This window comes from Salmo salar, chromosome 10 (genome assembly GCF_965601325.2).
Source record: "Salmo salar chromosome 10, fSalSal1, whole genome shotgun sequence".
Lineage (NCBI taxonomy): Eukaryota > Metazoa > Chordata > Actinopteri > Salmoniformes > Salmonidae > Salmo > Salmo salar.
Window position 1 is genome coordinate 118,906,897 of NC_138300.1, and position 15,776 is coordinate 118,922,672.

Here is a 15,776-nt window from a genome sequence, read left to right on the forward strand (position 1 = left end):
CATAACCATCACCACCCCCTGCTTCCCAGCATGCCAAAGATAACATGTATTCTGCCAGCCCAGTAACGTTGTGCCTTCAAAACAGACAAGCATATTTCATTTTACATGTATGTATAATTCAGAGAGATAAGCCTGTCTCTTATGTTAGCCATGACAAACACACACACACCCCTAGATGCTGTTCTATATGCTAGAATAAATGTCTGCATCATACCTCTTAGTGCGGCGTGCATTATGTATGTTGGCTGAGGAGAAAAACATGAGCAGGAAGCAGGAGAGAGAGAAATTTGTCTTTATTCCTATGGAACTTTTGTGGGTGTGATGTTTACTGTTAATTTGATTGTTTATTGTCCACTTCATTTGCTTTGGCAATGTTAACATATGTTTCCCATGCAAAATAAAGCCCTTAAATTGAAATTGAATTGAGAGACAGAGACAGAGAATAACTACTGTGGGTTATTTAAGCGTCAACAGAAACCTTGGGAAAATCCTCTGCATTATCATTAACAGCAGACTCGTACATTTCCTCAGTGAAAACAATGTACTGAGCAATTGTCAAATTGGCTTTTTACCAAATTATCGTACGACAGACCACGTATTCACCCTGCACACTCTAATTGACAAACAAACAAACCAAAACAAAGGCAAAGTGTTCTCAGGCTTTGTTGATTTCAAAAGAAGCCTTCAACTCAATTTGGCATGAGGGTCTAGTATACAAATTGATGGAAAGTGGGTTCGGGGGAAAAAAATACGACATTATGAAATCCATGTACACAAACAACAAGTGTGCGGTTAAAATAGGCAAAAAAACCACACATTTCTTCCCACAGGTCCGTGGGGTGAGATAGAGATGCAGCTTAAGACCCAGCCTCTTCAACATACATATAAACTAATTGGTGAGGGCAGTAGAACAGTCTGCAGCACCCGGCCTCACCCTACTAGAATTGATTAAAAATGGCGCCGGAAGAAATGGCAGCAGTTTTACTGGCGCCCAACCAATTGTGTTATGTGTTTTTTTCGCGTTATTTGTAACTTATTTTGTACATAATGTTTCTGCCACCGTATCTTACGGCAAAAAAGAGCTTCTGGATATCAGGATCACTCACCTCGGATTCAAAGAAGATTTTTTCTTCAACAAGCAAGACGTACAGGAATTCTCCAAACAACCGGCAGGGCCGACATCCCTGTTATTTGCAAGACGAAGCGATGCAGGTACAGAGGACAAAGAGCCGGATGCCTCGTCAGGACCTGCAGAAGGCGAGTGGGAAAGCTGCTGTTACCGTCAATACTACTCACTAACGTGCAATCATTGGACAATAAATTAGATGAGGTACGATCACGAATATCCTACCAACGGGACATCAAAAACTGTAATGTCTTATGTTTCACGGAATCGTGGCTGAATGACGACATGGATATTCAGCTAGCGGGATATACGCTGCACCGGCAAGATAGAACAGCACACTCCGGTAAGACGAGGGGAGGGCGGTCTGTGCATATTTGTAAACAACCACTGGTGCACAAAATCTAAGGAAGTCTCTAGATTTTGCTCGCCTGAAGTAGAGTATATTGTGATAAATTTCAGGCCACATACTTGCCTAGATAGTTTTCAGCTGTACTTTTCGTGGCTGTTTATTCACCACCAGAGACAGATGCTGGCACTAAGACCACACTCAGTCAGCTGTATAAGGAAATAAGCAAACAGGAAACCACTCACCCAGAGGTGGCGCTCCTAGTGGCCAGCGACTTTAATGCACTTTAACCACATTTCTATCAACATGGTAAATGTGCAACCAGAGGGAAAGAAATTCTAGATCACCTGTACTCCACACACAGAGACGCGTACAAAGCTCTCCCTCGCCCTCCATTTGGTAAATCCGACCATAACTCTATCCTCCTGATTTCTGCTTACAAGCAAAAATTCAAGCAGGAAGCACCAGTGACTCGGTCTATAAAAAAGTGGTCAGATGAAGCGGATGCTAAACTACAGGACTGTTTTGCTATCACAGACTGGAACATGTTCCGGGATTCTTCCGATGACATTGAGGAGTACTCCACATCAGTCACTGGCTTTATCAATAAGTGCATCGAGGACGTCGTCCCCACAGTGACTGTAGGTACATACCCCAACCAGAAGCCATGGATTACAGGCAACATTTGCACTCAGCTAAAGGATAGAGCTGCCGCTTTCAAGGTGCGGGACTCTAACCCAGAAGTTTACAAGAAGTCCAGCTATGCCCTGCGACGAACCATCAAACAAGCAAAGCGTCAATACAGGGCTAAGATTAAATCATACTACACCGGCTCCGATGCTCGTCTTATGTGGCAGGGCTCGCAAACTATTACAGACTACAAAGGGAAGTACAGCCGCGAGCTGCCCAGTGACACGAGCCTACCAGACGAGCTGAATCACTTCTATGCTCGCTTCGAGGCAAGCAACACTGAGGCATGCATGAGAGCATCAGCTGTTCTGGACGACTGTGTGATCACGCTCTCCATAGTCGACGTGAGTAACACCTTTAAACAGGTCAACATACACAAGGCTGTGGGGCCAGACGGATTACCAGGACATGTGCTCCGGGCATGTGCTGACCAACTAGCAGGTGTCTTCACTGACATTTTTAACATGTCCCTGATTGAGTCTGTAATACCAACATGTTTCAAGCAGACCACCATAGTCCCTGTGCCCAAGAACACAAAGGCAACCTGCCCAAATGACTACAGACCCGTAGCACTCACGTCCGTAGCCATGAAGTGCTTTGAAAGGCTGGTAATGACTCACATCAACACCATTATCCCAGACACCCTAGACCCACCCTAATTTGCATACCGCCCAAACAGATCCACAGATGATGCAATCTCTATTGCACTCCACACTCCCCTTTCCCACGTAGACAAAAGGAACACTGATGTAAGAATTCTATTCATTGACTACAGCTTAGCGTTCAACACCATAGTACCCTCAAAGCTCATCAATAAGCTCAGGATCCTGGGACTAAAAACCTCCCTCTGCAGCTGGATCCTGGACTTCCTGACAGGCCGCCCCCAGGTGGTGAGGGTAGGTAGCAACACATCTGCCACGCTGATCCTGAACACTGGAGCTCCCCAGGGGTGCATGCTCAGTCCGCTCCTGTACTCACTGTTCACTCACAACTGTATGGCCAGGCACGACTCCAACACCATCATTAAGTTTGCAGACAACACAACAGTGGTAGGCCTGATCACCAACAACAACGAGACAGCCTATAGGGAGGAGGTCAGAGACCTGGCCAGGTGGTGCCAGAATAACAACCTATCCCTCAACGTAACCAAGACTAAGGAGATGATTGAGGACTACAGGAATAAGGAGGACCGAACATACCCCCATTCTCATCGACGGGGCTGTAGTGGAGCAGGTTGAGAGCTTCAAGTTCCTTGGTGTCCACATCAACAACAAACTAGAATGGTCCAAACACACCAAGACAGTTGTGAAGAGGGCACGACAAAGCCTATTCCCCCTCAGGAAACTAAAAAGATTTGGCATGGGTCCTCAGATCCTCAAAAGGTTCTACAGCTGCAACATCGAGAGCATCCTTACCGGTTGCATCACTGCCTGGTACGGCAATTGCTCGGTCTCCGACCGCGAGGCACTACAGAGGGTAGTGCGTACGGCCCAGTACATCACTGGGGCTAAGCTGCCTGCCATCCAGGACCTCTACACCAGGCGGTGTCAGAGGAAGGCCCTAAAAATTGTCAAAGACCCCAGCCACCCCAGTCATAGACTGTTCTCTCCACTACCGCATGGCAAGCGATACCAGAGTGCCAAGTCTAGGACAAAAAGGCTTCTCAACAGTTTTTACCCCCAAGACTCCTGAACAGGTAATCAAATGGCTACCCGGACTATTTGCATTGTGTGCCCCCCCAACCCCTCTTTTACACTGCTGCTACTCTCTGTTTATCATATATGCATAGTCACTTTAACTATACATTCATTTACATACTACCTCAATTGGCCCAACCAACAAGTGATACCGCACATTGGCTAACCGGGCTATCTGCATTGTGTCCCGCCACCCACCACGGGCCAACCCCTCTTTTACACTACTGCTACTCTCTGTTCATCATATATGCATAGTCACTTTAACCATATCTACATGTACATACTACCTCAATCAGCCTGACTAACCGGTGCCTATATATAGCCTCGTTACTGTTATAGCCTCGCTACTGTATATAACCTCGCTACTGTTATTTTCAACTGTCTTTTTACTGTTGTTTTATTTCTTTACTTACCTATTGTTCACCTAATGCCTTTTTTGCACTATTGGTTAGAGCCTGTAAGTAAGCATTTCACTGTAATGTCTACATCTGTTGTATTCCGCGCATGTGACAAATAAACTTTGATTTGATTTAATTTTAATCTGAAGTGAAATGTCTACTGTTTGCTGATGATCTGGTGCTTCTGTCACCATCCAAGGAGGGCCTACAGCCGCACCTAGATCTTCTGCACAGATTCTGCCAGACCTGGGCCCTGACAGTACATCTCAGTAAGACAAAAATAATGGTGTTCTAAAAATGGTCCAGTCGCCAGGACCACAAATACAAATTCTATCTAGACACCGTTGCCCTAGAACACACAAAAAACGATACATACCTTGGCCTAAACATCAGCGCCACAGGTAACTTCCACAAAGCTGTGAACGATCTGAGACAAGGCAAGAAGGGCATTCTATGTCATCAAAATGAACATAAAATTTGACATACCAATTAGGATCTGGCTAAAAATACTTGAATCAGTTAAAGAACCCATTGCCTGTCTGGTGTCCGCTCTCCAACCAAGAATTCACAAAATGGGACAAACACCAAATTGAGACTGCATGCAGAATTTTGCAAAAACATCCTCAGTGTACAACGTACAACACAAAATAATGCATGCAGAGCTGATTTAGGCTGATACCAGCTAATTATCAAAATCCAGAAAAGAGCTGTTAAATTCTACAACCACCTAAAAGGAAGCGATTCCCAAACCTTCCATAACAAAGCCATCACCCACAGAGAGATGAACCTGGAGAAGAGTCCCCTAAGCAAGCTGGTCCTGGGGCTCTGTTCACAAACACAAACAGACCCCACAGAGCCCCAGGACAGCAACACAATTAGACCCAACCAAATCATGAGAAAACCAAAAGATAATTACTTGACACATTGGAAAGAATTAACAAAAAAACTGAGCAAACTAGAATGCTATTTGGCCCTAAACAGAGAGTACACAGCGGCAGAATACCTGACCACTGTGACTGACCCAAACTTAAGGAAAGCTTTGACTATGTACAGACTCAGTGAGCATAGCCTTGCTATTGAGAAAGGCCACCGTAGGCAGACCTGGCTCTCAAGAGAAGACAGGCTATGTGCACACTGCCCACAAAATGAGGTGGAAACTGAGCCGCACTTCCTGACCTCCTGCCAAATGTATGACCATATTAGAGACACATATTTCCCTCAGATTACACAGATCCACAAAGAATTAGAAAACAAACCCAATTTTGATAAACTCCCATATCTACTGGTTGAAATACCACAGTGTGCCATCACAGCAGCAAGATGTGTGACCTGTTGCCACAAGAAAAGGTCAACCAGTGAAGAACAAACACCATTGTAAATACAACTATATATTTATGCTTATTTATTGTCCCTTTTGTACTTTAACCATTTGCACATCGTTACAACACTGTATATATACATAATATGACATTTGTAATCTTTTGGAACTTCTATGAGTGTAATGTTTACTGTTCATTTTTATTGTTTATTTCACATTTGTATATTATCTCGCGAGCGAGCGAGCGAGAGAGAGAGAGAGAGAGAGAGAGATAGAGAGACAGAGAGAGAGCGAGAGCGGTTGCTTCTCGATTCTCCACACTTCTCCCATAGAATAAGTGTAAGCATTGGCTGAAGAGACTTTCCCACCATTGTTAAATCCATCGTGGGAATGTGCAACTTCACACTTCAGGAGAAGGGTGGAGCTGTTCCCTCCCCTCCGTCCTTGTTTACTCCCCTTAGAAGATCTGGTTGGACTGGATATATAAAAAAGCAATATGATGGAATCTAGGTGGAGCTGACCTTTACACCTACTCAATTGTTTCAGATCGATGAATGGGAGTGAACTACGGAAAATGGGAGGGAACATCTTCCTGAAAAATATACAATTCCATTTTAGTCATTTAGCAGACTCTCTTATCCAGAGCGACTTACATTAGTGCATTCATCTTAAGATACAGTAGCTAGGTGAGACAACAGTTGCAGTAATTACATTACATTAAAGAGGTTATCAGCAAAGTCAGTGCTATTTTTTTTTTTTTTTGCCGGTTGTCTTATTTAAGATACTCTTTGAAGAGGTAGAGTTTCAGGCGTTGGCGGAAGATGGTCAGGGACTCTGCTGTCGTAGCAGTGGAGGCTGGTGGGAGGAGCTATAGGAGGACAGGCTCATTGTAATGGCTGGAATGGAATCAATGGAAAGGTATCAAACACATAAAACATATGGAAACCACGTTTGAGTACTTTTCATTTATTCCATTCCAGCCATTACAATGAGCGTGTCCTCCTAAAGCTCCTCCCAGCAGCCTCCTCGGTGTCCTAGCATCAGGGGGAAGCTGGTTCCACCATTGGGGTGCCAGGACAGAAAAGGGCTTTTGGGATGGCCAAGAGACCAGAGGTGGCAGAAAGGAGTGAGGTTGGGATGTAGGCTTTGAGCATAGCCTGAAGGTAGAGAGGGGCAGTTTCCCTTCCAGCTCCGTAGGCAAGCACCATTGTCTTGTAGTGGATCCGAACTTCCACTGGAAGCCAATGGAGTGTACGGAGGAGCGGGATGACATGGGAGCTGAAGCTTTCTAGATAAATTGTTGGGGTTTAATGTAGAGGTCGACCGATTATGATTTTTCACCGCCGATACCGATTATTGGAGGACCCACACAAAAAAAAGCTGCTACCGATTTTTTTTAATTTATTTGTAATAATGACAATTACAATAATACTGAATGAACACTTATTTTAACTTAATATAATACATAAATAAAATCTATTTAGCCTCAAATAAATAATGAAACATGTTCAATTTGGTGTAAATAATGCAAAAAACAAAGTGTTGGAGAAGAAAGTAAAAGTGCATTATGTGCCATGTAAGAAAGCTAACGTTTAAGTTCCTTGCTCAGAACATGAGAACATATGAAAGCTGGTGGTTCCTTTTAACATGAGTCTTCAATATTCCCAGGTAAGAAGTTTTAGGTTGTAGTTATTATAGGAATTATAGGACTATTTCTCTCTATACGATTTGAATTTCATATACCTTTGACTATTGGATGTTCTTATAGGCACTTTAGTATTGCCACAGTATAGCTTCCGTCCCTCTCCTCGCTCCTACCTGGGATCGAACCAGGAACACATCAACAACAGCCACCCTCGAAGCAGCGTTACCCATGCAGAGCAAGGGAAACAACTACTCCAAGTCTCAGAGCGAGTGACGTTTGAAAACGCTATTAGCGCACACCCGGCTAACTAGCTAGCCATTTCATATCAGTTACACCAGCCTAATCTCGGGAGTTGATAGGCTTGAAGTCATAAACAGTGCAATGCGTTGCGAAGGGCTTCTGGCAAAATGCACGAAAGTGCTATTTCTGTCAGGAACACAGAGATGCGTGTCTCCACCTGGGTGTTAGAAGGGGGAATGAGAAAAGTTGAGTGTCATCTACATAGCATTGATAGGAGAGACCATGGTAGGATATGACGGAGCCAAGTGACTTGGTGTATAGAGAAAAGATGAGAGGAGCTAGAACTGTGCCCTGGGGGACACTAGTAGTGATAACACGTGGTGCAGACACAGATCCTCTCCAAGCCACCTGGTAGGAGTGACCTGCCAGGTAGGATGCAATCCAGGAGTGTGCAGAGCCTGAGACGCCCAGCCCTGAGAGGATGGACCGGATGATCTGAAGGTTCACGGTGTTGAAGGCAGCAGATAGATCTAGGAAGATGAGAACAGAGAGTCAGCATTGGCTGAGCGGAGAGCCTCCATGACAAAGTGGAGAGCAGTCTCAGCTGAGTGACCCATCTTGAAGCCTGACTGTTTAGGGTCAAGAAGGTCATTCTGAGAGAGATGACGAGAGAGTTGGTCAGAGATTTACATTTTACATTTTAGTCATTTAGCAGACACTCTTATCCAGAGCGACTTACAGTAGTGAATGCATACATTTCATACATTTTTTTCCGTACTGGTCCCCCATGGGAATCGAACCCACAACCCTAGCGTTGCAAACACCATGCTCTACCAACTGAGCCATGCTCAAGTGGCACGTTCAAGTGTTTTGGAAAGATAAGAAAGAAGGGATACCAGTCTGTAGTTTTTGACATCAGAGGGATCGAGGGTTGGTTTCTTGTGGAGGGGAGTGACTCTGGACATCTTGAAGTCAGTGGGGACGCAGCCAGTGGTCAGGAATGAGTTAATGAGGGAGGTGAGGAATGGGAGAAGGTCTCCAGAGAAGAGGGGATGGGGTCAAGTGGCCAGATTGTCGGCCGACTAGACATCACTAGTCGCAGGATTTCATCTGGAGAGAGAAGGTAGAAAGAGGTCAAGGCGTAGGGTAGTTCTGTGTGAGTGGGACCAGTGGACTCAGTAGGTTGTGTGAATGAGTAGTGGATGACGTCAAAGAAAGTGGTTGACAAAGTCGTCCGCAGAGAGAGAGAAGGTGGAGTGATTAAGGAGGGAGGAGAAGGTGGAAAAGAGTTTCCCAGGTTTGGAGGCAGAGGCGTGGAATTTAGAGTGATAGAAAGTGGCTTTAGCAGTGGATACAGAAGAAAAAGTAGAGAGGAGGTAATGGAAAGAAGTTTGGTTTTCCTCCATTTTTGCTCAGCTGCCTGCAGCTCTATTCTGTGAGCCACAAAGTGAGTCACTCAGCCACAGAGCAGGAGGGGATGATCGAGCCGGTTGGGAGGAAAGCGGACAGTGAGAATCAAAAGGAGACAGAAAGGGAGGAGAGTAGGGTCGAAGAGGCAGGAGAGAGAGAGAGTCAGGAGACAGCAGGGAGAAGGATTTAGTAGCAGGGAGAGATGATGGGATAGAAGAGGAGAGATTAGTGGGAGAGAGAGCCACGATTAAAATACCATCTGGTTAGGGGCTGAGTGGGTAGGGAGAGAGGGAGAAAAAAATTAGATTGAAGGCGCCCAGTACGATAAGTGGTGAGCCATCGTAGGGAAATTAGCTTATCAAGGTGTCACACTCATTGAGGAACTCTCCAAGGTCACCTGGTGGCTGATACATGACAACAATGTTAAGCTTGAGTGAACAAATGGACAAGTGACATTCGAATGAGGAGATGGAAAGGTGAGAGTGGGGAAAAATAGAAAATATCCATTTAGGAGATATAAGTAGCCCTGTGACACCACCGCAATGACCAGATGCTCTCGGAAAATGAGAGTTCACATAGTCAGATGAAGAGAGAGCAGCTGGAGTAGCAGTGTTTTCTGGGGTATGTGGACACCCCTTCAAATTAGTGGAAACGAATATTTCAGCCACACCCGTTGCTGACAGGTGTGTAAAATCGAGCACAGAGCCATAGAATAAAAAATACAAAATCAAGCTCAGCCGCGAAGTGGTTGGCCAGAACCGTACTGCCGAGTGCTGAAGCGCATAACGCGTAAAAATCGTCTGTCCTCTGTTGCAATACTCACTACCGAGTTCCAAACTGCCTCCGGAAGCAACGTCAGCACAAGAACGGTTCGTCGGGAGCTTCATGAAATGGGTTTCCATGGCCAAGTAGCCACACACAAACCTAAGATCACCATGTGCAATGCCAAAAGGTTGTCTGGAGTGGTGTAAAGCTCGCCGCCATTGGACTCTGGAGCAGTTGAAACGCATTCTCCAAAGTGATGAATCATGCTTCACCATCTGGTAGTCTGATGGATGAATCTGGGTTTGGCGGATGCCAGGAGAATGCTACCTGCTAGAATGTATAGTGCCAACTATAAAGTTAGGAGGATGAGGAATAATGGTCTGGGGCTGTTTTTCATGGTTTGGGCTAGGCCCTTTAGTTCCAGTGAAAGGAAATCTTAAAGCTACAACATACAATGACATTCTAGACGATTCTGTTCTTCCAACTTTGTGGCAAATATTTGGGGAAGGCCCTTTCCTGTTTCAGGATGATAATGCCCCCTGTGCACAAAGCGAGGTCCATACAGAAAGGGTTTGTCGAGATCGGTGTGGATGAACTTGACTGGTCTGCACTGAGCCCTGACCTCAACCCCATCGAACACCTTTGGGATGAATTGGAACGCTGACTATGAGCCAGGCCTAATTGCCCAACATCAGTGCCTGACCTCACTAATGGTCTTATGGAAGAAAATCCCCACAGCAATGTTCAATATCTAGTGGAAAGCCTTCCCAGAAAAGTGGAGGCTGTTATAGCAGCGAAGACGGGACCAACTCCATATTAATGCCCATGATTTTGGAATGAGATGTTCAACGAGCAGGTGTCCACATACTTTTGGTCATGTAGTGTATTTCCCTGTCAGGGCCAAAAAGTCGTGGGACTTTAGGGTGACAATGGCTGAGATGAACTAGCCTTTTTGCCCACAGATTGGCAGTTCCAGAGGCTGTCGGAGACTAAGAATTCCACATGGGTTGTGCGTGCAGGGTACACTAGATTAGAACGGTTGCAGCCATGGGGTGGGAAGCGTCTGTAAAGCCTACAGGGAGCGGAGCGAACAGGGATAGAAGTCACACACATACTTTACAAAGCTACAAAAAGAGCAAAACGAGATAATCTGGGAAAAAAAACGAATAATTGCTAACACTAATTGATGATTGCCTAGCAGAGGTGAAGGACACGCCTCTAAGCACTAATTGATGATTGCCTAGCAGAGGGGAAGGACACACCTCTCAGCACTAATTGATGATTGCCTAGCAGAGGTGAAGAAAAATACCCCCTCCAACAGACACACCCACCAATTATCAGAACACTATCACAAATTGAACTGAAATCAGTCCAAGTCAATGTCCCAACACTTTAAAGTCAGAAGTACTGAGAATTCAGCAGTTCTAACAGCACTGATTAAGTAGGCTAGGAGGTAGATCACCAAGCTTTTATGAGTCAAGATCACTTTCAAAAAGTAAGCCGAGATCTACAGCTCAGATTTGTTTTTAACATAACTTTAGTTTTTTTTTACATGAACCTAATAAAAATTTGGTTTGTGCAGTAGGCCCTTTTACATTATCACAGCATATTGGCTATTTTCCTGGCCTGCCAATATTGTTCTTAGACCATAATATATTTAAAACTGTAAAGTCCATGGAGAATAAGAACACCTCCTCCCAGCTGCCCACTGCACTGAGGCTAGGTAACACTGTCACCACCGATAAATCCACGATTATCGAGAATTTCAACAAGCATTTCTCTACGGCTGGCCATGCTTTCCTCCTGGCTAACCCAACCCCGGCCAACAGCTCCGCACCCCTTGCAGCTACTTGCCCAAGCCTCCCCAGCTTCTCCTTCACCCAAATCCAGATAGCAGATGTTCTGAAAGAGCTGCAAAACCTGGACCCGTATAAATCAGCTGGGCTAGACAGTCTGGACCCTCTCTTTCTAAAAAGTATCTGCTGCATTGTTGCAACCCCCTATGATCAGTCTGTTCAACCTCTCTTTCGTATCGTCCGAGATCCCTAAAGATTGAAAAGCTGCCGCGGTCATCCCCCTCTTCAAAGGGGAAGACACTCTAGACCCAAACTGTTATAGACCTATATCCATTCTGCCCTGCCTTTCTAAAGTCTTCGAAAGCCAAGTTAATAAACAGATCACTGACCATTTCGAATCCCACAGTGCCTTCTCCGTTGTGCAATCCGGTTTCCGAGCTGGTCATGGGTGCACCTCAGCCACGCTCAAGGTACTAAATGATATCATAACCGCCATCGATAAAAGACAGTACTGTACAGCCGTCTTCATCGACCTGGCCAAGGCTTTCGACTCTGTCAATCACCGTATCCTTATCAGCAGACTCGACGGCCTTGGTTTCTCAAATGACTGCTTTGCCTGGTTCACCAACTACTTCTCAGACAGAGTTCAGTGTGTCAAATCGTAGGGCCTGTTGTCCGGACCTCTGGCAGTCTCTATGGGGGTACCACAGGGTTCAATTCTCGGGCCGACTCTTTTCTCTGTATATATCAACGATGTCGCTCTTGCTGTGGGTGATTCCCTGATCCACCTCTACGCAGACGACACCATTCTGTATACATCTGGCCCTTCTTTGGACACTGTGTTAACTAACCTCCAAACAAGCTTCAATGCCATGCAACACTCCTTCCGTGGCCTCCAACTGCTCTTAAATGCTAGTAAAACCAAATGCATGCATTTCAACCGTTCGCTGCCCATACCCGCCCGCCCGACTAGCATCACTACTCTTGACGGTTCTGACTTAGAATATGTGGACAACTACAAATACCTGGGTGTCTGGTTAGACTGTAAACTCTCCTTCCAGACTCATATTAACATCTCAAATCCAAAATTAAATCTGGAATCGGCATCCTATTTCGCAACAAAGCCTCCTTCACTCACGCCGCCAAACATACCCTCGTAAAATTGACTATTCTACCGATCCTCGACTTCGGCGATGTCATTTACAAAATAGCTTCCAATACTCTACTCAGCAAACTGGATGCAGTCTATCACAGTGCCATCCGTTTTGTCACCAAAGCCCCTTCTACCATCTACCACTTCGACCTGTATGCTCTAGTTGGCTGGCCCTCACTACATATTCGTCGCCAGACCCACTGGCTCCAGGTCATCTGTAAGTCTATGCTAGGTAAAGCTCTGCCATATCTCAGCTCACTGGTCACGATAACAAAACCCACCCGTAGCAGGCACTCCAGCAGGTATATCTCACTGGTCATCCCCAAAGCCAACACCTCCTTTGGCCGCCTTTCCTTCCAGTTCTCTGCTGCCAATGACTGGAACGAATTGCAAAAATCGGTGAAGCTGGAGACTTATATTTTCCTCACTAACTTTAAACATCAGCTATCTGAGCAGCTAACCGATCACTGCAGCTGTACATATATCCCATCTGTAAATAGCCCACCCAATCTACCTACCTCATCCCCGTATTGTTTTTATTTACTTTTCTGCTCTTTTGCACACCAGTATTTCTACTTGCACATCATCATCTGCTCATCTATCACTCCAGTGTTAATTTGCTAAACTGAAATTACTTTGCTACTATGGCCTATTTATTGCCTTACCTCCTCACGCCATTTGCACACACTGTATATAGACTTTCTTTTTCCTATTGTGTTATTGACTGTACGCTTGTTTATTCCATGTGTAACTCTGTGTTGTTGTTTGTGTCGCACTGCTTTGCTTTATCTTGGCCAGGTCACAGTTGTAAATGAGAACTTGTTCTCAACTAGCTTACGTGGTTAAATAAAGGTGAAATAAATAAAAAATTATTAAAAAAACGTTGTTTTTTTTTAAATAAAAATAAACTTGAGTTTTGATAACAAAATAGATCAGTTGGTGTAGCAGTTGCGAGGCACATCTGAGCATAAATTTTAATAATTTGCAAATAATTTGCTTTTTTATTTTACTGGACTGATGGTACCTGCATCTGATGGTCATGGTGCTTTCAAGACAACTGGGAACTCTAAGAAAAAAGACAAGGTTAAATCATGACGTCAGGTCGGAAAGTCGGTGCTCTAGAAAGATGCCCGAGTTTCCGACTTGGAATTCCGACTTGGATGACCGTTCTAAACAATTTTTCCCTATCGGATCCCGTTTTTTTCCGAGTTCCCAGTTGTCTTGAATGCAATGAGGTCGGAAGTCGGAGATTTCCGAGTTCCCAATTGTTTTGAACAAGGCATTAGTCTCAGCGGAGGGAGGGAGCGAGCAGAAGAGTGTCCACCGCTCACAGCCCCTGCTTTCTCCTTCTTTTCCTCCAGTGAGACTGACAAGAGAGAGGGGACACAGTTAAAATGCAAGGCTACACTTGGCTACTCATTCATTGCAGCTGCAGCGCGAGTAGAAGAAGGGACAACCTCATTTTATGTTTTAAAATAGTGTTGAATAAAAACGGTGTTGATAGTGCTTGATAAAAACTTAGACATTAACTCACTCATAAAAACAGCAGCTCTTTGCTGTATTCTATGACAGTATCTCTCTGATCAAGGTATTAAAAGTTATGAAATCTCACTAAAAGCTAGTATCAAACTTTGCTGTGGCTGGGGTACTGAAAACTGTAGGCACAGTGATTTGAGCTATCGCATTGGGATTGGTCAGGGCAGTAGGTGCTCTCCTTTAGCCACAGGTCTCCCAGTCCGCCAGGTAAGCGGAGTTTGTCTTTTCAGACAAATGAAATGGTTTAAAATGAGAACACTTTGCCTACCCGGTGTGCAGTGGTTCTGAATCAAGTGCACCTACCGCCAACAATGCAACACTATTTTTTTTTTATGGAGCGCAAGCCTTTATCGTTGGCCTTTCTACAGAAATATTTGGTGATCAACTAGGAATGCCTTGAAGATCGACCGGTTGGTGACCACTGAGGTAAGGACAGCACTTGCCAGACTATACCAAAGACAACATTTATTGAAAGACAAAAATATACTTGCTACTCTTGCAGAGATGAATTGTCTTCACAGGCTGTAGAGGGTGAATCAAAAAATGTTATTTCCTTTATTCCTCAATTCCTCTTTCCTCGTCTCCTTCTCAAAACGCGCTGGAGGAGATGATCCGAGGAACCTTGGATCTTCTCCTCCAATGCATTTTTTGAGAAGGAGGCAAGGAGAGAATGTGCCGAGTAAAGAAAAACAATTGGGATTCACCCATGATGGTTTCATTATGCCATCTGGTGGTGCAGTCTGGGTCATACGCTCAGCTGACCTTCAAGTCTTATTACCCATTCAACACACAGAAAAAGAGGAACAGCTTCACAGATGGTCCTTGATGTGTACGTCTGGGCCGGGACAATATGCTTCTATTCCCCTGGTACTACTTTATCATTTAAATGAATCATCAAAACACTGTTGCTATGGTTTTGACGTAGGCATTTGTCTATTTACCCCAAAAAATTGGCCAATTGTGAGTCGTTAAAGCACAGCAGGTGATTAAAGCTATGTGCATGATTAAAGGAAAGAGGTAAACAACTTTATTATTAGCCCTCTGGGAAAATTGGTGATGCAGCAAAATCATGTCCATAAAAACAACAGACATTTCACAGGGAATAAGAGACTGATGTCACTTTAGATTATAGGACTGGGTCATACTAATGACTGGAATGGAAAGGTATCATTCACATAGAAAACATTAAATGTGTTTTGATACAGTTACATTCATTCCAATTCTTCCATTACAAGGAGCCCGTCCTCCCAATTTCGCCATCCACCAGCCTCCACTATGACCATTGATTTCCATGTCTCTTTCTCTCTCTCTCTCCAGAATCATGAGTTTATTGACGAGCAGACTTTCGAGACCAACTGTATGGAGGTAGCCATGGTGAACAAATCCGGATCTCGAACCTCGTCCCTGTCGTCGTCTCCCTCCGGCCTGTCGTCCTGCTGCTCCAGACGACACAGGAAGAAGAGCTCCAGTCTGCCCAACTGTAACAACCAGGAGCTTTCCACCATCCAGATCAGAGAGAGGCCTGTGGTCAACAGGTAGTCGCACAGACAGATCCACACACAAACACATAGGAGTGTCGTAAGCACGCTTGCATGGGCGACATGTATTAACGCTCACATGTGTACACACACACAAGCACACGCAGACACACACACA

At 44.8% G+C, this 15,776-nt stretch overlaps 1 protein-coding gene across 1 annotated transcript in view; it reads left to right on the top strand.

Moving 5' to 3' along the window:
• Positions 1–15,776, top strand: part of LOC106561712 (A-type voltage-gated potassium channel KCND2) — a 136,914-nt gene that overhangs the window by 115,583 nt on the left and 5,555 nt on the right. The window contains exon 4 of the mRNA XM_045688496.2: positions 15,438–15,655. Coding sequence (XP_045544452.1) covers positions 15,438–15,655 — 218 coding nt within the window. The remainder of the gene's footprint in view (positions 1–15,437; positions 15,656–15,776) is intronic.